The sequence below is a fragment of the Rhinoderma darwinii genome, chromosome 7 (genome assembly GCF_050947455.1).
Source record: "Rhinoderma darwinii isolate aRhiDar2 chromosome 7, aRhiDar2.hap1, whole genome shotgun sequence".
NCBI classification, from domain to species: Eukaryota; Metazoa; Chordata; class Amphibia; order Anura; family Rhinodermatidae; genus Rhinoderma; species Rhinoderma darwinii.
In genome coordinates this window covers 127035823-127060711 of record NC_134693.1, presented here as the reverse complement: position 1 = coordinate 127060711, position 24889 = coordinate 127035823, and the positions used below count along the sequence as shown (strand labels likewise).

Genomic DNA, 24889 nt, shown 5'->3' with positions numbered 1-24889 from the left:
GTTGGGGAAAAACAAACTTCAAAAGTAAAAACGTAATAAAAAAACATTTTAAAAAATGTATATTGTTACAAATATCATTTAATGCATTTCTGCTCATTTCCAGCATTTGGTACGTACTGACAAAAGTTCCCAAATTTTTTTAAAAAAATTGACCATTGTCCCTACTGCAAATTTTTGTCGGTTTAGTGCATAGACATAATGATGATCATTAACGATCGTCAATAATTATTGCTACGTCTGAAGCAAACCATGTAGTCTAACTACAGAGCATTACCTGCTCATCGCTTGTCACATTGTAACCCCGTCCAAATCCTGCTAGTTAATTCTCAAATCCCTAAAGAACAGCTGAGAGCGGCCATGATCCCCGCTGCGGGAGAGGGCAGGGAGCTGCACCTGACTCCAGCTATAATGTCATTAGTACAGAGCACAATACCCTGCCTCAATAATTCAGCTGCCTTCATTCAATCCGCCATACGGATGTCCTTTCCTTTCAGACTTGTTGTATATAAACCCGACTGCTGCTATTTATAAATAGTAACAACAAAAAGTACATCTAGGAAAATATTATCATCTAACTACACAATACAAAAGAATAAAAAGACAAACTTGTGTGGATGTGTACAAATAATGAAATGTGTCTTGTATTCTGTAGATAGTAATTGACGTAATCCCCCCCTTCCCCACAGGGACGATATTTATTTAGTATTGGATCATATAACTTGAATGATTTTCATAGATTTGCGCTGATTTACATAAAAATTTGATTCAGCAATTCTCATTACTTGCTGCATCTTGGATCCTATTTGTGGTGTTTTGGTGGCGCTTTCTTGATGGTTTTCACCATTGATTTACAACTTTACTTTTCAGTTGAGTTTTTTTTTTATCACTTTCCTAATCATCAACCATAATAGTATATTAACTTGCGCTTTGTTGCAGCATTTCCTGAGGAGCCGTAACGTCGCTGCCATTTGAGAATGTATCCTAGATCCATCACTAGGAAATACCTTAAAGGGGCTTTCCAGGAACACAAAATGTTTGAAAAATACTCTATGTAAATATTTAATAAAGTTCCTAATATACATTCTGTGTTAAATCTGAACACATTTCTTCCTATTCTCCCTACCTCTGCCCTGCCGAAAATTCTGCTTTTTTCCTCTCGACACTGGCTCGTGCACGAGTTGTTAGGGTATGTTCACACACTTAATAAAAAACTTCTGAAAATACAAGGGAAAACAGCTCCTGATTTTCAGCCGTTTTTTTTAGTAACTCGCGTTTTTCGCAGTGTTTTTTTACGGCCGTTTTTGGAGCTGTTTTACTATAGAGTCAATGGAAAATGGCTTAAAAAACAGCTCAAGAAGTGACATGCACTTCTTTTTCGCTGGCATTTTTTGACGCTGTTGTTTTTAAAAACGGCCGCATAAAAAATGCCCCGTCGGACCAGAACACCGTATTTACTATTGAAATCAATGGGCAGATGTTTGGAGGCGTTCTGCCTCCAATTTTTCAGCCGTTTTACGGGCCTTTTATGTTTTAAGTTTTTGGAGCTGTTTTAAGTCAATGGAAAATGGCTTAAAAACGTCTCAAGAAGTGACATGCACTTCTTTTTATGGGGTGTCTTTTTACATGCCGTTTTTTTTAAAATGAGGCGAAAAAAAAATGCCCATCGGAACAGAACGCCGTATTTCCCATTTGAAATTAATGGACAGATGTTTGTAGGCGTTCTGCTTCTGATTTTTTGACATTTAGGGACCAAAAAACTGCTGAAAATAGGTCATGTGAAAATACCCTTAGTATGCACACAGTCCTGTGTAGATACCAGCTCGCATGCACTGATGAAAATGGTGCCGCTATTGAAGCAGAAACAAAGAATGAACTGAGCGGACATTGAGGAGGCTGTGGACCAATAGGATGCCTCAAACCCGGGACTTCTGTCGCACACCTGGGTTTGAGGCATCCTATTGGTCCACAGTCTCCTCAATACCTGCCCCGTTGAATTCTTTGCTTACGCCTCAATGCCCGCCACATTTTCTTCCCATTAATGAAACTCCTCAGCGCTAGTGCGCTGCGCGTCTGGAAGAAAATAGTGTCCCTGGAAAATCCCTTTAAAGGGTTTGTCCAGTTTCAGTGAATTTATTATTATTATTATTTTTTTTTTGTAGAATTAAAAGACAAATTCCAATATACTTTCTGTATTAATTCCTCACGGTTTCTAAGATCTCTGCTTGTTGTTACTCAGTTCGAACATTCATTGTTTACTTCCACTGGATACAATTCTGTCCATGGTCATGTGATGGATACACAGGTGCACAGCTCGTTACATGGTCATGTGATGGATACACAGGTGCACAGCTCGTTACATGGTCATGTGATGGACACACAGGTGCACGGCTCATTACATGGTCATGTGATGGACACACAGGTGCACGGCTCGTTAGAAGAGACAGCACTGATACACATACTGAAACTGTAACGATCCCAGCACCTGTGTGTCCATCACATGACCATGGACAGAATTGTATCCACTGGAAGTAAACAATGAAGGTTCGAACTGAACAACAACAAGCAGAGATCTTATAAACCATGAGGAATTAATACAGAAAGTATATTGGAAAACTGTATAATTTTACCTGCTTCCTCCAGCAATAGCAGCTGATAGTTGAGCAGGCTTCATTTTTGGCCCCATGCACACGGCCGTAATTTTGATCCGCAATTACGGACTGTAAATTGCGGATCAAAGTAAACAACCATTTATTTCTATTGCCCACGGACACCTTCCCGTATATTTGCAGGAAGGGTTCCGGGCTGTAGAAATGAGCCGCAAAAAATAGGATATGTCCTATTTTTTTTATTTTACGGACCGTGCTCCCATACTTTAGGCCCCCTGCCTAAAAAAAGGAGTTCGCTTCCTAAGAAAACCCCTTTAGGGTATGTTCACATGGGGCAGATTTGTTGCAGAAATTGCTGTGACTGTTCGTTTCCTGTGAATTTCGTCTGTTAAACCACCTGCTGCAGAAACAACCTCATCCATTTATGAACGATATTTTGCAGAAATGGCTTTTTTCGATGTGGTTGCATCTGAATGGATGCTAAGGGTATGTTCACACTGAGGAAATTTTGCAGCAGAATCCACCTCAAAATTCTGCCTCCCATTCATTTCAATGGGAGTCAGAGTCTTCTTTTTCTCGCTAGCTGATCTTCAGGATGATTCCGCCCGAACCTTCCATTGTCAATGGGAGGGAGGAATCTTCCAATAGTTCCGCAGGGTGTTTTGTGCCGGGACCCACCACACAAAATCCGCCGTGTGAACTAGCCCTTAGGTGAGAAAATTTGTGAAAGATTGGAATATGCAATCTGGTCGTGCAACCTGTTTTCCAACCAGGGTTCCCTAGAAGATAGTAATGGCGAGAGCTGTTCCTTTTGCACTAGAGAGGGGGTAGTTGTAGGGGATCCTATGCCAAAAAGGTTGGGAATTACTGAATTTACTCACTGTAAATGCAGTCTTAGTCTCTGTTCACATCTGCGTTCTGTTTTACATTGTTCTGAGGAACAAAAACAACCAGAAAAACAGAAGCGCCTGTTCCGACACATGATGGAAACCAACTAGCTCGACGGAAGCCTTTGACTTTAATGGGTTCTGTCAGGTGTCCGTCATTTTGCTATTTTGACAAGCAAAATTTATGAAATCTACGACGCAGATGTGAACAGAGCCTTACAACCAAGTCTCTTCAATTGTAGTAATTGTGTTAGTTTCTCAGGGCAGTTATGACTTTATACCATTGTAAGACTGTAATAGGACCATGTAATATGATCAGCTTATGTTTATATTCCATTGTGTACACTGAAGCATAGCAATTCACACCAAAGGTCTATTAGATTGATATGACTATGTATTCTAGTACAATGTAGAAGTCACAAAGAACAGGATACATATACATTTCATAAACTCAACGCAGGAATGCTTACCCAAAAGGAAGTCTTAACTGACTGAAATACTTCTGAGCCTCCTGAGTGAACAGAATGGGGGCCCTAGTTAGGGACCTTCATCAATTAGTCAGGGCTAGTGGCTACAAACAGTGTCCTTGTCCCCATGTCCATACATTACACAGACAACACATTGATTGCAATGGGCCCTATGTAATACTACATCTCCCCTGTGGTGGTGCTGCAGGGGAATAGAACACTTACTGCCAGGTTCCCCACAGATTATAGTTGATCGCTGGGGGTCCTGTGATCAGATTATTGTAGAAGGACCTTTCTAACAATAGGGATTGGAAAAAGGAGTCCAGCCCTTTAATGCGAAGCTCCACCTTATAAACTCCACTCCATTCCAGGATATATTAGGCTACCCTTGACATACTATTGTCTTAAGGGTATGTTCATATGGAGTGTTTTCAGTCGTTTTTCTGGCCTTAAACGTGCCAAAAAATGGCTAAAAAATCGGAAGCAGAACGCCTCCAAACATCTGCTCATTGATTTCAATGGGAAAAAACGGCGTTCTGTTCCGACGGGCCGTTTTTTTTCTGTTCCGATGGCCCACGAAAAAAAAGTGCATGTCACTTCTTCAGCCGTTTTTGGAGCCGTTTTTCATAGACTATAGAAAAACATATCCAAAAACGGCCATAAGAAAAGTTTTACAATCAAATAAATAGTCATTAAAGAAAAATAAATCAAAAAGGGGTCTATGATAATCGTAGTTCCGTTCAGTAGAATTGCAGAAGGTCCGGGTATTGCGGCCTTTAGTATGGATGCTGAAATGTGTCTGCATTACGGCTGTCAGAAAGCATCCTTAATAAATTAACATTCATAGATTTTTGAGAGAAGTTTTTCCGCCCCTCTGTTATTTCTCCTGAAAATATAGGAATAAATTGACAACTGCGCGTTACCTTTCTCCTCGTCATTGAAAATTTTGCTGACCGTGTCAGACTGTAGGGACAAGAAGAATGGTAATGCCCAGTTGCCAATTTATTCCTACATTGCCAGGAGGAATAACAGGAGGAATGACACATTGCAGGGTTCAAGGAAAATGTGCTCTAAAATTGGGAAATACAAACATTAAGGCCCCATGCACACAAACGTGCAATTCCCCTGAAAATCCACGTGAGAATTGCGGCCCCATTCATTTCTACGGACCCATGCACACGACCGTGGTTTCCACGGTCCGTGCATGGCCCGGGAGTCTGGACCGCAGAAAGAACGGACATGTCTTATTACGGCCGTGTTCTGTGGTCCAGGCTCATAGGAAATAATGGACGCAGCCATGTGCACAGCCCGCGCTTTGTGGGGGGCTGGCGGATGATACTCCGTGGCCGGCCGACCTGAAAATCACGGCCGTGCACATTGCTACGGTCGTGTGCATGAGGCCTTACTAAAACAGATATATGTCAGGAGAGCTGACAGGTCCTTTTTACATTATATGGAGTAGGGGGGGGGGGGGTTTCTTGGAACTCCCTAATGGATACGTTTTGCAAGCGCTGAATTTGCTACGCAGCGCTAAAATAGGTTTAGATGGCTGTGTTGGAACAGTATCCTGCTCTTTACAGCAGCCAATCAGAGGCCACGTTTTTTTTTCAGTTTAGATTGCTGTGGGCAACAAGTCCTATTGAGGGTTTTTGAGACATAAGGCCCAGGTTCTCATCTGATGACTGTACTGTAGTAAATACTTGGGTTGTATGAGTTTTCCTGCATCTTTTATTACATACACATTTTTATCGTCCTGGTTTCCGTCCCGTGCCTTGTTATCCGTGTATTTATTTCATCAGGCAGAGTTGTGTATTTTCTTTGGCCTTGTATATCCCGCAAATCTGCTGTTCCCTCTGCATTAGATAAAATTGTTCACATAGACCAGCGCTGCATAAAAGAAAAAAATAACTTGCTGCGCTAAAGTCAAAGGCTTGATATTACTAGTGTTCATAAGGTAAACTTCCCATAGTCTGGTACTTCTCCGACCCAGCAACATTTTTCTGAACTGTTGGAAGCTTTTCAAATTGCAGGATTGTATATGCTTGCTGCCTGCAGCCACCACTAGGGGGAGCTTCGGAGCTTATTGCATACTTTTTTTTACATTGAACTTAATAATAACAGAGCTAGTAAGCTCCCCCTAGTGGCAGCTGCAGGCATACACAATTTAAGCATTTAAAGGGGTTATCCATGATTAGAAAAACATGGCTGCATTCTTCCAAAAACAGTATCACACCTATCTATGGATTGTGTCTGGTATTGCAGCTCCTTTAAAGTTAATAGAGCTGTGCTGCAATACCACACACAGCCTGTGGACAGGTGTGCCGCTGTTTCTGGAAGAAAGCAGCCATGTTTTTTTTATCCTGGACAACTCGTATAACATTTTGTCCTCTACTGAGGATTTGGGGCTCTATATTTTCTCTGATTTTCAGCCGTTTTTAAAACGGCAAACTTTTTTAAAGTATTTTTTGGGGCCGTTTTTGGAGCTGTTTTTCTATTGACACAATGAAAAACGGCTGAAGAGGTGACTTGCGCTTATTTTTACGTGGCCTTTTTTTACGCGCCGTTTTTTCAAACGGCCGCGTAAAAAAAGACTCCCCGTAAGAACGAACCGCCGTTTTCTCCTTTGAAATCAATGGGCAGATGTTTGGAGGCGTTCAGCTTCCGTTCTTTTCAGCCGTTTTTCGGGGCTTTTTCGACCCGATAAACGGCTGAAAATAAGCCGTGTGAACATACCCTTATAGATACGTCTTGAAAAGCGATGGAAAATCTCATGACGTGTACGTTAAAAGGATGCCTGTGACAGATACATCACCTATAGACTGCCATGTTATAAAACATATACCATGCAGTATACGTTTGTTTTTGTGTTTCTGCGGGGTGCCTCAGGCTTGAATAGTCAGTTACGCTATTCTATTCAGCAAAACAACAGTATCCCTGACGTATACCGCCCGACGGAGCCAATAAGGACGTTAAAGAGGTTGTGCCACAACAACACTTCTCTTTTATGACCTTTCAACTAGACAGGTCATAAAAGTATGAAAGGCGGGAGTCGGACTCTCAACACCACTGAGGACAAGTAGTCCCCACTCTTGGCCGCATAGTTCACCGTGTTGGCGCAGCCACTCTCTATAGAAATGAATGGGAATCAGCTGGACCATCCAGTTTTCTTTTTACGAAGGGAACAATATCACTGATCCTGTATTGTCAATCAGTGTGTATATATGGACCCCATACATGCAACGGCTTTAATAAAGAATATATACTGGCTGAACACCCTAGTATAAAAAAAAGCCATAGTTCCATATTCTGTACTAAAGGGTTAAAAATCCATCACTACTCACATCCTGCAGGCCTTTCACTAATTCCTTAGGATAATTTACAGAACAATCTGCTGATTATAAGAAACTAGAGCTGAAACCCTCCATCCGCTGCGTCCGCATAATAATTGCACGCTGGTCCGTCAAAGGTCATCGCTCATTCACACTCTCATAGTTTTACACATGGTGGTTGGGTGAAATTTGACTCTGGAAGGGTTAAGTACACAGCGCTGTTATTTACTCCTGAGAATCACTACCCTAATGCCTGCTGGTGACTTGGAGACTGGTTCATGGCCATTGTGATGTAAATTTGGAGACTTTCACTCTCTTTGTTTGACTGTTTGACTTTTCTCATTGTCGGATCCTCCTTTGACTGGACGATCAGTAAATGAATTCTGACGCCCATTGAAAGGAACGTTCACTGGTCACTTACTTGTCTTGAATGTGTTTTTTCTTTTTTGCTGTCAAGATATGGAACAAGTCTATTTCGCAAATTGCGTATTTCTCTTCCCATTAAACAGACTAGGACGCTGCGTCTGTCATCTTATCAAAGGATCGGTGTTGCATAACGAAACTCTTCTTCTTGACAGATCCAACATTTTCTGTAGGCAAAGTTAGATAGGAACAAGTATAACAATTGCTCCCACTTTATCAGGCTACATGCACACGACCATTGGTTTTGTCAGTGCCTTATCCGTTTTTTTAACTTTCATTTCTATGGCCCCATGCAAACTGCCGTGTTCTTCATGGATTCGCATGTGGGTCGTGGGACCGGGCCGCAAAACTCAGAGCAGGTCCTATTCCTGTCCGTATTTGCGGCTCGGTCTCGCCCATTCAAGTCTATGGTGACGTGAAATCCAAGGATGGCACACGAATGCCCTCCCTGTGCTGTTCATATGCTGTCCGTGTTTTGCGGATGAGTTGACAGCCGACGGGGAATTCCCCATTCAGCAAAGTTCTGAAGTGCAAGATAAAATGGCGCCAGAATTATCATGTTACCATCTCAGGGGGCTGGAACAAGCTATTGACCTAATTTCTTGCCTTCCGTTTTATTGTTTTTTTTTTGCGAATCTGTAAATACGGATGACATACAGATGCAATACGGACCTTGTTTGCAGACAAATGGAACAGATGTGGAGAACTCACCAATGACACACGGACAGCAAAAACAGACAACCGATAATTTTTTTTACAGGCTGCAAAATACAAACGGTCGTGTTCATGTAGCCTTACACTGATACATTGTATTTTATACACAAATTTAGCTTTTTGAAGAAACTTAAACCAAATTGGTATAATTAAGAATGGGGACTGATCAATAACCTTTTAACTTTTTTTCATTTGTGTTGCATGCAGTGCGTTTAAGGAGTCTTCCCACCTATAACATTTATGGAATATCCATTAGACATACCATCAATGTCTATTCGGTGTGGTCCGATCGCCGGGATTCCCACGATCCTGAGAATAAAGGAGCTGCAGCCCCTTCAGCGATATTTCCGACCAGACAATGTTTAGAAGTTCTAATTGGTCGGTGTCCATGCCCTTGTGGCCCCATCGATCACAAGAACAAAGGGCTACGGTGTTCATAAGTTGGCCGGGCCCTTTTGACTTCCGTCATTCTTTTTCGGCTTCCCTTGGGAGAAATGACGGTGGTCCATAGAATCTAATGCAGTTTAGTTGTCCTTTAGAAATCAAGAGAGGCCGATTGAAACCAAAAGGGCATTACATTTTTAGTTGCCTGGCTATGAGCAGGTGACAGTGGTTTCTTCTTAGCATAGTAACCTTTTCCTTTTTATTGCATCGTACACTGCGAATGTGTGACTACTTGTCCACTGAGAACGAAAACTATAGTCTTTTCATCCGTAAAATTTCGACCGTAGTTTGGTATATTTACGGCCTTGACCTGAACATTGGATGCAAATATGGCTACTTTAAGGCAACAGAAAATATGGGCAAATAAGCCCTTCACCAGAAGTCCAAGGTGCCACTGAAAAAACTCCATTGGCACGACAGTCATGTGTCATTTATTCAGACAATCCTTTTCATTTTGGAGAAATGCTTATTTGAGTATTCTTTCATTAATACAATAAACGTCTGTTCGAATTTAAAGGGGATGTCTACTTGCAGACATTTCCCTTTCTCCACAACCCCTGAGGAATGTTAATTTGATGGACTGGTCATGGCATGTGTCCAATCAGGCAGCACATTCACTAGTCAACTCACGTAGACCAAATGCTAACCCTTTGGGGAGCTTAGCTTTTTCATCGAGCGGAGCATGTTCTTGTAAGGCACTGAAAGGAGTCTCACATCGATTGTCTATGCTTTTGGATACCTTGCTCCAATATTGAAGGTACAATATCTCTTACCTTACTCCTATCACTTTCTTCATCACCAAAGAGCGCATGTGTGCATCAATCCTAAATCACATGAGTGGACAGGTCACTGCCTCCCACAAGATCAGCACACTCTTCTCCAGCTGCTATCATCATTCCTATGATCTTTATTTGCTAGTAAACTGTGTACATACAATAAAGTCTAAGATAAATACCGACTTGTGCCTTGCAATGTCCGATGCGAGAGTGCCTTGTGCAACTTTTGTGGATCTGGATCTCCAGTTTTAGAATATGACTGAATGAGATAACTCACCAAACTCTCAGGCAAAAACCCTTGTATGATTGTAGTTGGATTAGTGGTAGTCTAAAGTTGTCTAAGTCTCATTCACATTATGTTTTTGGCCTAGGTTTGACGTATAGGCAGGAAAAAGCCTCCGACGTATACGTCAAATGTAGTCTGTGACAGATTCCTAACAGTGATATCACTCCTAGGTAATAATGGTATCCGTTTAATGGATAACTCATAATAAGCGGCCATGAGAGTTCAAGAAGTATCTTCTGAATGGTTTCCATTATAGTCGAAATGTCAGTGTTCAGTGTTTTCAGTCTACCATTGCCTAGCCACAAATATAGATCAAATAATGGCGTAAATACAGATATAAGTACAGATCCAACAGGCTGCATATTTTTGGACAGCGATGCTACATATTTGAAATATAGAGGAAAAGACAATATGTACTATCATTAGCTGGGACCTCAAATACAGATATAAGGCTGGATTCACACAGCCGCGTTCAGGCCGTGAGATACGGACCGCATGTCGGCTACATTTCCCGGACCGAACAAAGTTCATGGAGCCAGACTCCTAGCATCATAGTCATCCATGACGCTGTGAGTCACTGACTCCCCACAGGACTACCGTCCCGTACTGAAAAAATTATTACAGTGTGGGACCGTATTCCCGCGGGGAGGCAGTGACTCCTAGCGTCATGGATAACTATGATGCTAGGAACTCTGACTGCCTGAACTGTGTTCGGTTCGGGAAATTCGGCCAACATACGATCCGAACCTCACGGACTGAACACGGCTGTGTGAATCCAGCCTAAAGCTGAGTTCACTGTTTTACAAAAACTGATGACAAATTGAGAACGATTCGCCCATTGACCTCCGTCATACAAAATTAAGAATGTTCCTGTAAATTAAAACAAATGATCGTAAATTTATCATTAGAAGTAAATAAGATCAGTCAATTAATCTATCATGATCCATTTTTTTTTAACCAAAAACATACACAAAAACCGTGTAGGCTACGTGCACACTTGCAACATTTACTTACAATCTGTTCTGTCGGGTTCAGTCGTGGTGACTTGTTTTGACGAGAAAATTAGTGCTGCATGTAGCGCTATTCTTCCCATCAAATCTGATGATTCTGCTGACGGAGGTTCTGACAACAGTGTGAACATAAGAACACGTTTATTATTGACAACATCATTGCCCGTAAATAGAGCAGACTAACTATAATTGTTTATATTTCCCATCTTTAGAATACAACTTTTGCTGAACCGGAGCGTGGACAACCATGTAATGCCTGTGGTGATCGCTGTCCAGGACTGGCCTTACATCAATGGAGGTAAGAAAAGTTTTTCTTGTTTTAATGTTATCAAGAGAAACAAGAACCTATGAAATAGAGCGCCACCATCTGTATGCTATCGGTATTAGCCTAGCAATTGGCATTTTACTGTGCTTATAAATTGGAAATAAATACTCCTGTAGCAATCGGATATTTAGTACATACTTAACCATAAAGAGGTCACGTTCTAGAATGGTCTTAAAGGAACTCTAATACAAATATTTTAGAAAAATCTGATTTAATAACTCCGGCTGAGATGAAAAATGACATCGATTGACTGCTACCAAGCTGCTTGTCCCCTTCCCTGCTGTGAGTGCAGTGCCAATCCAGCTTTGTCTGCTAAGGCATTTGAGACAAACTGGTTTCTAGGGATCCACTGCCTAGCAACCAGTCTGTCTCAGATAATTCACTTGTTCAACTCAATACCAAATTGGCACTGAACTAAGGATAGATAAAAGGCAAACTAGGTTTGGCCAGTCTTTAACTACACTTTTGCAGGGGAAAAGCTATTTAATATTGGTCTCCGACTGCAAAGGACATGAATGGTGTCTAATGGGTCTTAGAGCATAATCAGGGGCCTATATAGGGATGAGGGGAACCCATAGTTTATGATAATGCCCCTGTTTGGTGCTGGTTAACACCACCACAACCATAACCACCTGCTTCTGGAGTACTTGGTGCCCACTCCCGATCTCCTTCTGTGATCCTTGGATTCATATCCCACATTCTTCTAGCTAACATTGTAGGACTTGTGCAAAGGTTCTCACAACCCATTAATATAAGTGATGCATTCAGCATCCCGTTGATTAATGGGTGGTCCCATATATAAAAAATATGCAGCCAGCCTGGTCTGGGCCCCCTCTCTCCAGGGCCCCATAGCAGCCGCATGGGATGCCTCTATGGTACTCTCTCCCTTGAGCACAGTATGCCAACAAAGGAGTGATTAATATCTATGGGTTCAAGACTGGTGCGCATTTCTTGCTATAGGAGTATGTGCAAAGCCGTGTTTTCTGAATGATGTGTGATGGTGTATTCTGCTTTCTTCACTTTTTGTAAAGTTTGTAGAGTTTTCTAAAACTGGAATAAAGACAGAGAGGTGTTCTTGTAGCAGCCCTTGGCATCGGCAAGTTGGGCAGCAATGGGACTAGCAGTAACCGTGCCAGAGGCGACTGCATTATTCATTATTTGTGCATTTTGAATGCAGGACTTTACTTCAGGAATGGTCTATATGATGAATCACTGCAGAAAAAGTTCAGGAGCTTCTTACTTTCCCTTTAATAATATATATACTTTCTCCGCTATAGAGGCGCACTTATTACCGCAGTCTCACTGAAGAAAATATACTGCGTTTAATTAAAGTAAAGGTAATAAATAACAACAATATACAACATTAAAGGGGTCTTCTCATAATGATGATTTATCACCTATCCACATTATAGGTAATGTCTGATTGGTGGGGGTCCGACCGCAAAGACCCCCACTGATACTGAAAAGGGGGGTCCTGGAGTGCCCTAAGAAAATGAAGCAGAATGATTGTCATGGAGGTTGCGTGACCAAGAAATTCACGTTTTAATGTCCCCAATGTCACGATCGTAAGTGCTGCGGAGGCAGACCCTTTTTTTTCAGCATCTGTACAGATGTAGCATTCATTCAGTGTCCGCAGCGAATTCGCCACATCTGAACATGGTCTATGTGTTCAGGGCTCTCAGGTCACAGCCTGTGTCACCATTGATCCACATTTCTAAGGTGGCGGTTGTCAAAATCTCACAGTTAAAGAGCACTGACGTCATAGCTATTATTTATGGAGGCACACAGGTTTCTTCTCATTAAAGTCTATGTAAACCTTTGTAGACTTTTTTTTTTTTTTTTACTAAAACAATGTATTATGGTATTTAAACAACTTTTTAATAGTTTTTTTTTTTATTAAAACTTTTTTTTATTTTTTTAGAACAGCTACTGTGTATCCTGGATAGATAGAAGCTGGATCTTGCACTGACACCCGAATCTGTCAGGTCAGTGGGACTGACGGCTATGGTGACAGTGCGTCCTGAGTGTCTCTGACCAGCAGGATCCAGCTGTTATCGATCACATGTAACTCAGATGTGATCGATAACAGGTGGATCCTGCAAGTCAGAGATATGCATAATCCGCTGTCACCGAAGCCGTCAGTCTCACTGCCTGACGGACTCTGGTTTCAGCGTCACATACATCTTCTATGTTTCCAGGATACATAGAATCTGTATCTCAAAAAGTAAAAAAAAAATGTTTTAATAAAAAGCAATTAAAAAGTTGCACTAAACACTACAATACATTTTTTTTGTAAAAAATAAATAAAAAAAAGTCTTCAAAGGTTTACATATGGCATTTGTGAGAAAAAAAAGACAATTGTTTCATCACATGCTGTATTATGGAGGCATTCTTCTCTAAAAGTATTTCTTCTAGGGGAGAATATGGCTCCCAACGGACATGGTGACACAGAAGTAGGGTGCCATAGGGTCTGCGTATGTCATCTTACAGGTGCCGTGCTCACGTATTTGCCACGTTCCTGAAGCCTTTTTGTTGGAGAACTCTCTTAAAGCCGCCCCCTGCAATCCAAAACAGAAACGGTGAAGAAACGGTGATCTGACTGATTGCTGTGGGCATCATGTCTACATTCAGTGTCATTCGTGAGGCCCAATGGCTGTACCTGCCCTGTGTCGAGATATTATAATAATACAGTTCCCAGATTTGAGAACCAGTATTTGTAAAGTTTCCAGGTCTAAGATTGTGAAGGTTCACACAAAGAGTCTATTTACTTTGCAAAACTGACAAGAATTTCTCAGCGTACACCTGTTACCATGAATAAACATTTAGAAGACTGTTGGCATTTCATGTATTCTATACATTGCAAAAGTTCTTAATTTTTCATCTATTTTTACAATTCTTTTTCTCTCTACCTCGTCCTGTCTAATGCCTGGAGTGGAAATATATGGCAGAAGTCATCTTGCCTGAGTCTGATTGACTGGTTGGAATTAGTTATTTTGATTATATCATTTTTATTAATGGAGTCGCCTGGTTTGGATAAACCTTTTGTAAAATGCACGTACCCTGGGATAAAGCTGATCGCCCCACTGGAACCCGCTGTTATTTCTAGGGTAACTGCAAGCCTTACACATTGCCCATCACATAAATGTCATTTCATTGGACACTGGGGGTCCTAGAAAGCAGAAAGCTGGGCTCTCTGTTCTTACTAATAGGGAAAGGTCCCTATTGATATTGGGCTGGAATCACACATGCAGCTTGAGGTGCAGTTTTTAATGCATTTTTTTTGAGCCAAAGCCAGGAGTGGATCCAAGAGGCAGGAAAAGTAAGTCCTTCCTGTATACTTTTCCTTCCTTTTGGATACACTTCTAGCTTTGGCTCAGAAAACTGCACCAAAAGGTGCATGTGTGATTCCAGCCTAAGGCCAGGATCACACACGCAGTTTTGATTCAGTTTTTGGCTCAGTTTTTTTTTGGTCAAATCTAGAATAAAAACACACAGTTTTGATGCAGTTTTTCGCTCATTTTCTTTTAGCCTAACACAGGAGTGGACACAAAAGAAAGAAGATGCATCAGTCTTTTCTTTATAACTTTCCTTCCTTTTGTATTCACTTCTGGCTTTGGTTCAAAAGACTGAGTCAAATACTGCCACAAAAACTGCATCAAAACTGTAAGGCTGGGTTCACACTACCTATTTTCAGGCGTAAACGAGGCGTATTATACCTCGTTTTACGCCTGAAAATAGGGCTACAAAACGTCGGCAAACATCCGCCCATTCATTTGAATGGGTTTGCCGACGTATTGTGCAGACGACCTGTAATTTACGCGTCGTCGTTTGACAGCTGTCAAACGACGACGCGTAAATGGACTGCCTCGGCAAAGAAGTGCAGGGCACTTCTTTGCCACGTAATTTGAGCTGTTCTTCATTGAACTCAATGAAGCACAGCTCAAGATTTACGAGCGTCTCAGACGGCTCGCAAAATGCGAGGAGGAGCATTTACGTGTGAAACGAGGCAGCTGTTAACAGTCTGTCTTTTCACTCGTAAATGCCTCTCATCGTGTGAACATACCCTGAGTTTGATCCTGGCCTAATACAAAAACCAAAGCCAAAAACGGCATCCTAATTGCACGTGTGATCCTGGCCTAGGGCCCCATGCACACAACCGTACCCGCATTTGCGGGCGGTGCTCCCATTATATAGTATGGAAGCACGGTCCGTAAAATAAAAAAAATAGATTTTTTTTTACGTAAGCTTTTTACGGGCTAGACACCTTTCCGTAAGTACATGGGAAGGTGTCCATGGGCCATAGAAATGAATGGAACCGTCTTTGATCCGCGATTACGGCCCGTAATTGCGGTCCAACATTACGGTCGTGTGCATTGGGCCTAAACTTTATGGCTACCCATTCACACTGCAAAGTGCTCCAACTCCTGGTGGAATTTCCCTCTAGGCTGGTTTCCCACACAGCGTTTTTGAGAAAAACGCTATGGTTTTCATGTTGATATTCATGGCGGGGTCTTTGTTAGTGCTTTTTGTGCGGCCTGATGTTAGATTAATGTCTATAGTTCAATATGAAACGCCTAACATACAATGCATGTTTGGTAGCATTTTGGTGGGGTTTTGTTAGCCATACCCAGAGTATGCGGCTATTATTATTTCAGGCATTTTCCCATAAGCTTCTCTGTAGGACTTCAAAAACACCAGAAAATAACTCCTATTTCAAATGCAACAAAATTAAAAACACCACCAAAAACGCTTGAAAAAACACGTTATGAAAAATGCTTGACATTCCTGCCGTTTATGCAAGCAAAAAAAAAACGTGAAAAATAATTGTGGTTGACTTATTTGAAAAAGCACCAAGATACGTACTATACCTTGTGTGTTTTCAGTAAGAAGCCTCAGAACGAGCCCAGTAATTATATTAATTTCAGTGGTATACAAATAATGTTCTTGTTGTAAAGAGAAGACGGTTCTCGCTGATTGGGACATTCTTCTTCTTGGTTTCTGAATATGTAGAACATTTCGTGGATCATTAATATATAGTCCGTGTAATGAAGCCTCCCAGACTGTATTCCATTTCCGGTATTGTTACTGTCCTTGTGGACAACGTGTGATCCCTGCAGGATGGAAGAGCTAGGGATGCACTGGTTTGAGATGAGCAATTCCTTGATATAATGTTATTATTGGAATGACCCTACTTTAGTGATCCCAAAATAAGTGTAAGAATCCAACAGAAAAAAATGGTGGCATGCTCAATCACATGCCATATGTACGCCGGTATTCTCCCTTAAAAGTATTGCTACCAGAGAAGAATAGCTCTGTCCATACGGCACCTGACTGAACATTGTACAGTGGCACGTGATTATAACAGTTATATTATTCCCTAATATAATATTTAAAGAAAATCTCCCCATAAAATGTATCAAAAAATTACCAGTAATTAAAAGTCCAACCAACATGGCCACCATTAAAGCTTCCATGATGGTTGTCACCAAGCTTTCCAAGGCTCATAAAGGGGTTGACCACTTTGGGCAACCCATTCCGTGATAGCTTTTCCCACAGTGACTAAGTCACCAGCTCTTATTAGCGGGGAGTCGTTCAGTACGTAATCTTTCCGGAATGGGAAACGAGACCCTGAGGTCCTTTAGAGTTAGAACCGCTTTTAACAATGGCTCTCTGCCCTAGTTATGAAAATTAGTGTTCGGTACCCCCTCTAAATTCTCTGTATAAATCTTTCACTCTCATATTGCTAACTACTTTCCATTCAGTTTTGGGTGGCAACTCCTGTGGGACCTGTAATGACGGCCATATTGCTTGTTGTTTTTGTTTTTTAAGAAAATTCTATTTATATGATGATTTTTTTTATTGTTTGTGACTTTTTATTGTACGCCTCTAGTTTTAGGGGTAAACACTCTTTAAGTGGCTCTAAACCAGTGCTTTACATGGGGATATTTCTAGGTTTTTTTTGTCAGCATTTTGTAGGATAACTTCCCAAACTTGTCCGAGGATTTGATACAGATTTTCTCAATTGAAGGAAATGAAACAAGTCGGCCACACCTTTTCCTAAAAAATCCTATTGTTGGCTTTAAAAGCTCCCAGCGTAGAGACCAACCCAGTTAGAGATTGTGGGACAGAGTTAAACATTATTTTGGCTTAACCAGCAGTTAACCTGTCGTGGTCTTTTGTGTTTTTGACTGATGAAGTCATTAGGATGTCAGTTATATAATAATAGCTTGGTAAGGCATCTGTTTTATTTTCCTCCATTCAACCGTCATCCCATAGGGTTTTGGTAATAAGATGCTTGGTATGCTCATACTCACCATAGTGTCAAGTATCATCATCTCATGCATTCAAAAATGGGACTAAACCCACAAAATGAAAATTATCTATACAGACATGTGGTGTTAATATCTGTAATATAAATTCTGGCTTAAATCACCTCTATGTGCTTATATGGAGCAGCCATTATGCTGGTATGAGAATTGTTTCTGATAGTCCGAGGGTATCAAAGCTGACGTTAAAAAATATTTAGGGAATTTTGAACTTTTTTAGAAATTGCTGAGACAGCAATACCAATCATACCAGTATGCTAGACAAAGACTAGGAGGCATGGACGATGGCATATAAGCTTGCAGTTTTGTGGCCCTTGTGTGTCTTTCCCCTTTAAACTAGCGGTGCCGTATTGCACTTATCCATAGGAGCAGTTACGGCGTAACTTTTGGGGTGCAGAAATTGGTGCTGGTTTATAGTGTACTATTACTGGTATGCTTGAGGATATCCTTAGATAGTTACTAGCGATGGTCCTAATCTGGTGACATGAAAGAAGGTCCAGTACTGAAGTACCATTTCCCTAAGTGACAATATTTCCCTTAGTAGATGACGCTTGAAGGATGTGCGGTTTGGTGTAAATATTGCGTCCCACAGCTGTAAGATTCTCGGTACCATATACGCTACATACAAAGCAAATGAACAAGTGAGTTGTCGGCCATTGTTGTTGCAGCATCGCTGCGGCTGTTACGTTTTGCATGTGACAGATGTTGCCATGAGGGTCTTATCTAAAACGGTTCCACACTATTTCCAGAGGCCGAAGTCAACTTTTGGGTCCCCCAAGTAGCACTGAGAATGGACCGGCCATAAAGAAGACCTACTGGCGGTATCTGCATAGGATGCATTCCTAAAGAGACCTGATCATAGCTCACATGTCCGGAGGAGTCAATAGTAGAGTAAATTTTGCCCAGTACCTACAGGAAGTGTATCCTTTCTATGTTATAGAAGAGACTGGCATTAACTGGCAGTTATAATCTACTCAAGGTGAAATTGGCCATGTTGTAAATCCCTGGAAATTGATCGAAAAATTTCCTAATGGCACCCAAAAACTTTTAGGGTATGTGCACACGACAACGCCAAAAACGTCTGAAATTACGGAGCTGTATTCAGGAGAAAACAGCTCCTGAATTTCAGACGTTTTTACAAGTGCACACGTCTTTTACGGACGTAATTTGGAGCTGTTCTTCATTGGAGTCAATGAAAAATGGCTCCAATTACGTCCCAAGAAGTGTCCTGCACTTCTTTGACGCGGCCGTAATTTTACGCGCTGTCTTTTGACAGCGACGCGTAAAATGACTGCTCGTCTGCACAGAACATCGGAAGACCCATTGCAAGCAATGGGCAGATATTTGCCGACGTATTGGAGCCGTCTTTTCAGGCGTAATTCGAGGCGTAAAACGCCTCCATTACGCCTGAAAATTGGTCGTGTGCACATACCCTAAATTCTGCAAACTTTTTTGAAACTTCAGCACTTTCGTGGCCAGCATTGTCCTGTAAGAAATGGGGCTTTTTTTTAAGAATAGTCTTATAAAGCTACGTTCACATCTGCGTTTGTTTATCTGATTTTCTGTTCCATCATAGAAAGGCCGGATCCGTCTAATGATGGACACCAACGGCGCCGGACTGAACTTATTGACTATAATTGGTTCTGTCGAGTTTCCGTCATAATTTCCATCGTTCTACCAGAAAAAAAAAGCGCATCATGCTTCGCTATTTTTTCCCTGCAATTTTTGTTGCAGATGGGAATTCGGCCTAAAATGAAGCAGTGTTCATAAGAATGTGACCTGCAGGAAGTTATTCTGATTTGCATAACAGACCTATATACGACATGTGAGCTGTAATGACGGCCATATTGGTCGTCGCCCAACGTTCCCAGAAATATTTAACAACTTAAAAAAAAATTGTAGTTGCTGCTGATGTTTTATAGGATGAACCGTATGTCTTGAATTCCTCCTTTCCAACACAAGTAACAGATTCACGCTGTGTCGTACCGCTGAGCGCGGTGAAAGGTTGCATTGTACACACAGCTGAAACCTAATACAATGGAGTGTCCGCCTCTATGGCCGGTTACTGGGTTTTCCATCTAATCTGATCTGCATTACATTGGGTTTTGTGTTAACAAGCTAAGAGTTAAAGCCGTCAGGGAGTTTAGCTATGCGAATAGCCATTACACTGTATTTTGCATAATGTCCTGTTGACTGGGAGCCAGTAAATGTAGTCTCTATGGAGAATGGACAAAAGTAATTTACAGCCTCTTCCTAATGCAATTACTATGAATTCCCCAGCCCATAAATGGTGATAAATTGGCGTCTTTTTGAGGACAAGACCCTTTGCAACCTCTAGAAAGTATTTCCCTGCAGTACATCCCAGTTGCTGGAACTTTTACAAGTATAGACATTAAAATACAATATGGCCTCATTTATCAAAACTGCCTAATGCTAAAACTGTCCATGTTACCCATAGCAACCAATCAGAGCTCTTCTTTCATTTTTCCACAGGAGTTCCAAAAATGAAAGCTGATCTCTGGTTGCTATGGGCAACAAGGACGGTTTTAGTATTAGACCAGTTTCATAAATAAGACAATGGGGGAGATTTAGAAATATTTTTCTGACATGAAAACTGGCCTTGTTGTCCATAGCAGCCAATCAAAGCTTAGCTTTCATTTCTTTAACTTCTGTGGTAAAGTGAAACTTGTGCAATGATTGGTTGCTATGGGTAACAAGGCCAGTTTTCATGTTTTCATAGATGAGGCCCATAGTACAGTCAGTCCTTTGGTCTGAGCCGGTATACGGGGAGCTGTTCTTTTATAGAATTATTTCACAATGTCGTGTCTTTATCATAGTGTAAAACTTGTTAAAGCGGCCTGCGGATTACGGCAAAGTTTATTTTTTGAAGTGAGGTTTTTGTAACAAGCAGCTAATCTGCTACAGGGAATCTCAATAGAGTCCTAAATGTATTCATTAGCAGCGGGATCAACTTCTGAATAGACCTTTGTGTCTGACTCCAGTTTTGAGAAAAGCCTCTTGTGTAATGTTGGTAACACACTCGGGTCCAACTCCGCAGAAAATACCACTGTTTGTATACATTGTCTGCCAGTGAACACACATTTAATCCCTTTCCTTGGCCTTTTATATGATATACGCAATAAAAGAGGCCATGGTCCGAAATATTTACCACCCTCTCTGATGAATGTTCTGATATTTATTGAGTCTTATAAACTCAACCATAGACATTACATAGCTGTCAAGTGAACCAGTGATGGGGCTGACGGCTATCAATCTCGACTCCAACATCAACACGCACGGTTGGCTCGGACGAATATGCATATCATTCTGAATAGCGTGTTGGGAGATAAGAGGTGCTGCTGTATAATCAGGCAGGTAAAATCCAGCCTGTCTTTCCCCATAGACTTTGATTTGTTAGTGCGTTCTACTGAAATTGTCAGATGCCATCTAAAATATAATATCCATGGCCAGATTAACATGCAATAATATTTTTCTACAATAAAATAGATTTTTCCATCTGCATTGTGCCCACTAATTGTATGATGGAGGTTCATTGGGCCCACCAGAAATATGATTGCAATGGTACACCATCTATGTAGGATAAGTGCATATAACTTTAGTTGCATTCTTAAGGCTGGGTTCACACGACACACGAGCATGTTCGGTCCGTAAAGGACGGAACGTGTTTCGTCCGCAAGTCCCGGACCGAACACACTGCCGGGAGCCGGGCTCCTAGCACCATAGTTATGTACGACGCTAGGAGTCCCTGCCTCTCCATGGAACTACTGTCCAGTACTGAAAACATGATTACAGTACGGGACAGTTGTCCTGCAGCGAGGCAGGGACTCCTAGCGTCGTACATAACTATGATGCTAGGATCCCGGCTCCCTGCAGCGTGTTCGGTCCGGGACTTGCGGCCAAAATAAGTTCCGTCCATTACGGATGTAACATGCTCGTGTGAACCCAGCCTCACTCTGCAGCTATTATTACGCCCGCAGGTCATGTCATCAAGAACTAATAGGTTATTTGTGAACAAACCCCCAAAAATTATAAATCCCTCCTATAAGAGACCCGATCTATTGTCAGCCCCACATGGAGTTGTCCACTACTAGACCATATAGACTCTGTTGTGGCTTGACCTTATTATTACCTCCAGGCCTGGGCCCGCTGAGGGATGCTCTGATCTTATCATGGGCCAATGTGACCCCATCTCAGACTATTAACCAAAAATGTGTCACAATAGTTAGTGAGATTTTTTAGGTATGATAGATGTCAATACTGTTAGGTCCAATTTTCATTGGTCTGAAACAATTGGATTGCCACTGTTCATGTATACTTTCTCACTCCAGTCTCCAGATTATTATCTACGTGTATACTATGTGGTCACTATTACTGACCTATATTGCTCAAAAGCATTGCTGCGGGAGAAGCGTCTGATATAAGCTGGCCAGAGCCACTGATAGTTCGGATCTGTGGTCGATATCAGGTATTCTTGTTCATAGTCATTATGTCCATGGTAACAAAAGCACTTGATCAGTGGAACAGTAGATGTTCCTAAAAGGGAACCTACAGGTCACGTCATGTTACGCCACTATGAAAGGAACATCACTGAGGTTTTGCTAAAACAGCAGCTCAAGGAATACCGGCCGTTTCCCAAATCCTGGACAGATTGCCAGTCTTTATTCCTTTAAGTAGACACTAAATTGACCAACTCCATATGGCTCTGTAGCACTGCTTTGTTCCTGTACAATGTTTCAGAATATGTGGGGAAGGAGAGATGGGTAATTTCAAGAGTGTATTCATAGGGCCCAGTTCACCCGACTTTTGCCTAAAAGAGTGTCCTTTTAGCATCTGTCGGGCCGGTATATCTCAGCATGTCTTTTTTTCAACTGTATGGAATAACGTAGACGACTATGCTATTATATTCCTAGAGCATCCGGTAAAAAAAGTACACTGCGCCGGTATATGCTTGTTTTGGAAGCCCATGGGCAATGTTTGCCACTGCATGCCTCCTGGCATATACCTTCGATGTATACTGCAAACGCAGTGTGGACACCCTTATTGTTGGCAGCTGGGTTGAATGTTCACCCATGCCCCTTGAACTCTTTCTTAAACTGGGTTGAAGAACACCCAGAGTGACTTTCCTTCTTCGGGTACAATGACTTTTTAATAATAATTTTTCATATTTTAGCAAACGTAGATGGATGAATCTTTGATTGACCTGAATGGGAAATCCTCAATTGAACACTGTAGAACACGATAATTTACCAAGACATTGGTCCACATTTAACTAAGCCTTTTAATAGATTTAACCTAAATCACGCGAATGATCTCATTTACGAAGAGTCCTCTTACATGCCTTGTAAACGAGTGCCGATCAACGAAACAGCTCGTTGATCGGCGCTCGTTTGCTCCTTTCACAAGCACCTAGTATGGGGACGAGTGCTCATTACTACGATCGCTCATCCCTATACATTTCTATCATGTCGGCAGCACGTCTCCCTGTTTACACAGGGAGACGCGGTGCCGATACCGGTAATAGTTTAGGCTGCATAAACAATAAAATCAGCCAATGAACAAGTAAACACTCGTTCATCGGCTGATCATTGGCCTGTTTATACAGGGCAATGATCGTGAACAAGCGATCTGTGAACACTCGTTTGCCTAATTGGCCCATATAGCATAAGATATGCCAGTCTTCGTCAATGTGGGCGATTGTCTTAAGAATGCATGGAGAAATTTCCAACCATTGTAATGGATTGTATTGTTACCATAGACACACTGATTATCAGAATGGACGCTCTGCATCAGCCAAAATGTATGTCTATTAGGGTATGCTCACACGCTTAGCAAAAAACGTCTGAAAATACGGAGCTGTCTTCAAGGGAAAACAGCTCCTGATTTTCAATCATTTTTTTAAGAAAAACTCGTGTTTTTCGTGGCGTTTTTTTACGGCCGTTTTTGGAGCTGTTTTTCTATAGAGTCAATGAAAAACTTCTCCAAAAACGGCTCAGGAAGTGACTTGCACTTCTTTTTCGTGGCCGTTTTTAAAAAAAAACTCCCCGTCGGAACAGAACGCCATATTTCCCATTGAAATCAAGGGGCAGATGTTTGGAGGCGTCAGATTTTTCAGCTGTTTTTCGGACCGTTTACGGGTCGAAAAACGGCCGAAAATAGCCCATGTGAACATTACCCTCAATGGTCAGCTTTAAGGGTGGCCCTGCAATCAGATCATTGGCTGCAGCACTTTGCATATACAATACACCGCTATATAATATGTATAGTAAAGTCACTATCTCGTCACTGCACCTGAGCTATCTTCATTGAACGGCTGCCACACTAATCATTGATCCTGGAGCATCAGCCCAAGTCACAATAGTGCGTATGTTGTTTTCATCGCCGCTGATCTATGGCCACCTATAGGAACTGGACATTTACAGGTCTGTCCGTATTGTTCTTTTACATAAAGAGGCCAGGACTTCTGTGAGCATCGTAAATTATGTCTGTGGAACTGGGGAAAGAGCTGAAAGACTCCTTCAGTCGCTGGTTTTATATCTGGTGAAAGTATCGTTAAAGCTTAGTTCACACAATGGTGTTTTTATGTTGTTTTTTTTATACATATATTCTTGTGAGAAAACGAAAATCCACCGATAGACCAGTTAACAGAACCTATTCATTTCTGTGTTATTCTCCCTGTTTCTAGAATGGTGCATCTCTTAGCATCAGTTCTGCCAGTATTCATACTTTTACTTGTCACAAAAAAACCAAAGTATGCTGTGCCTATGGGCTGTGCCTATGGACGCTGCCGTAATCAGGGCATCACTGTCCATATATGGACAGTGTTGTCAGGAGCAGAGCAGTGTCCCAGGTAGAGTGCTAGTAGCGCTCTGCCCGGGACTTTGGCTCTGGGGTTGCCCTTGACATCACTAGCTGTATATGGACAGTAATGTCAGGGGCTTCCCCAGAGCTGGAGTACCGGAGCAGAGCCGCTTCTAGCGCTCTGCCTGGGACGCCTTCTCTCCTCCTGACATCACTGTCCATATATGGACAGTGATGTCAGGGGCTTCCCCAGAGCCGGAGTACCGGAGCAGTGACTTTACTAGCGCTCTGCCCGGGACTTCAGCTCAGCTCCGGACATCACTATCCATATATGGAGAGTGATGTTAGGAGCAGAGCAGGAGTCCCAGGCAAAGTGCTAGTAGTGCTCTGCCCGGGACTATGGCTCTGGGGTTGCCCCTGACAACACTCTCCATATATGGACAATGACATCAGGGGCTTCTCCTTAAGCGGAATCCT

At 41.8% G+C, this 24889-nt stretch overlaps 1 protein-coding gene across 1 annotated transcript in view; it reads left to right on the top strand.

Annotated features, from left to right (window-relative positions):
• Positions 1-24889, top strand: part of PRICKLE2 (prickle planar cell polarity protein 2) — a 216068-nt gene that overhangs the window by 1800 nt on the left and 189379 nt on the right. Inside the window, exon 2 of the mRNA XM_075833990.1 lies at positions 11155-11240. Within this exon, the coding sequence (XP_075690105.1) occupies positions 11155-11240 (86 nt within the window). The remainder of the gene's footprint in view (positions 1-11154; positions 11241-24889) is intronic.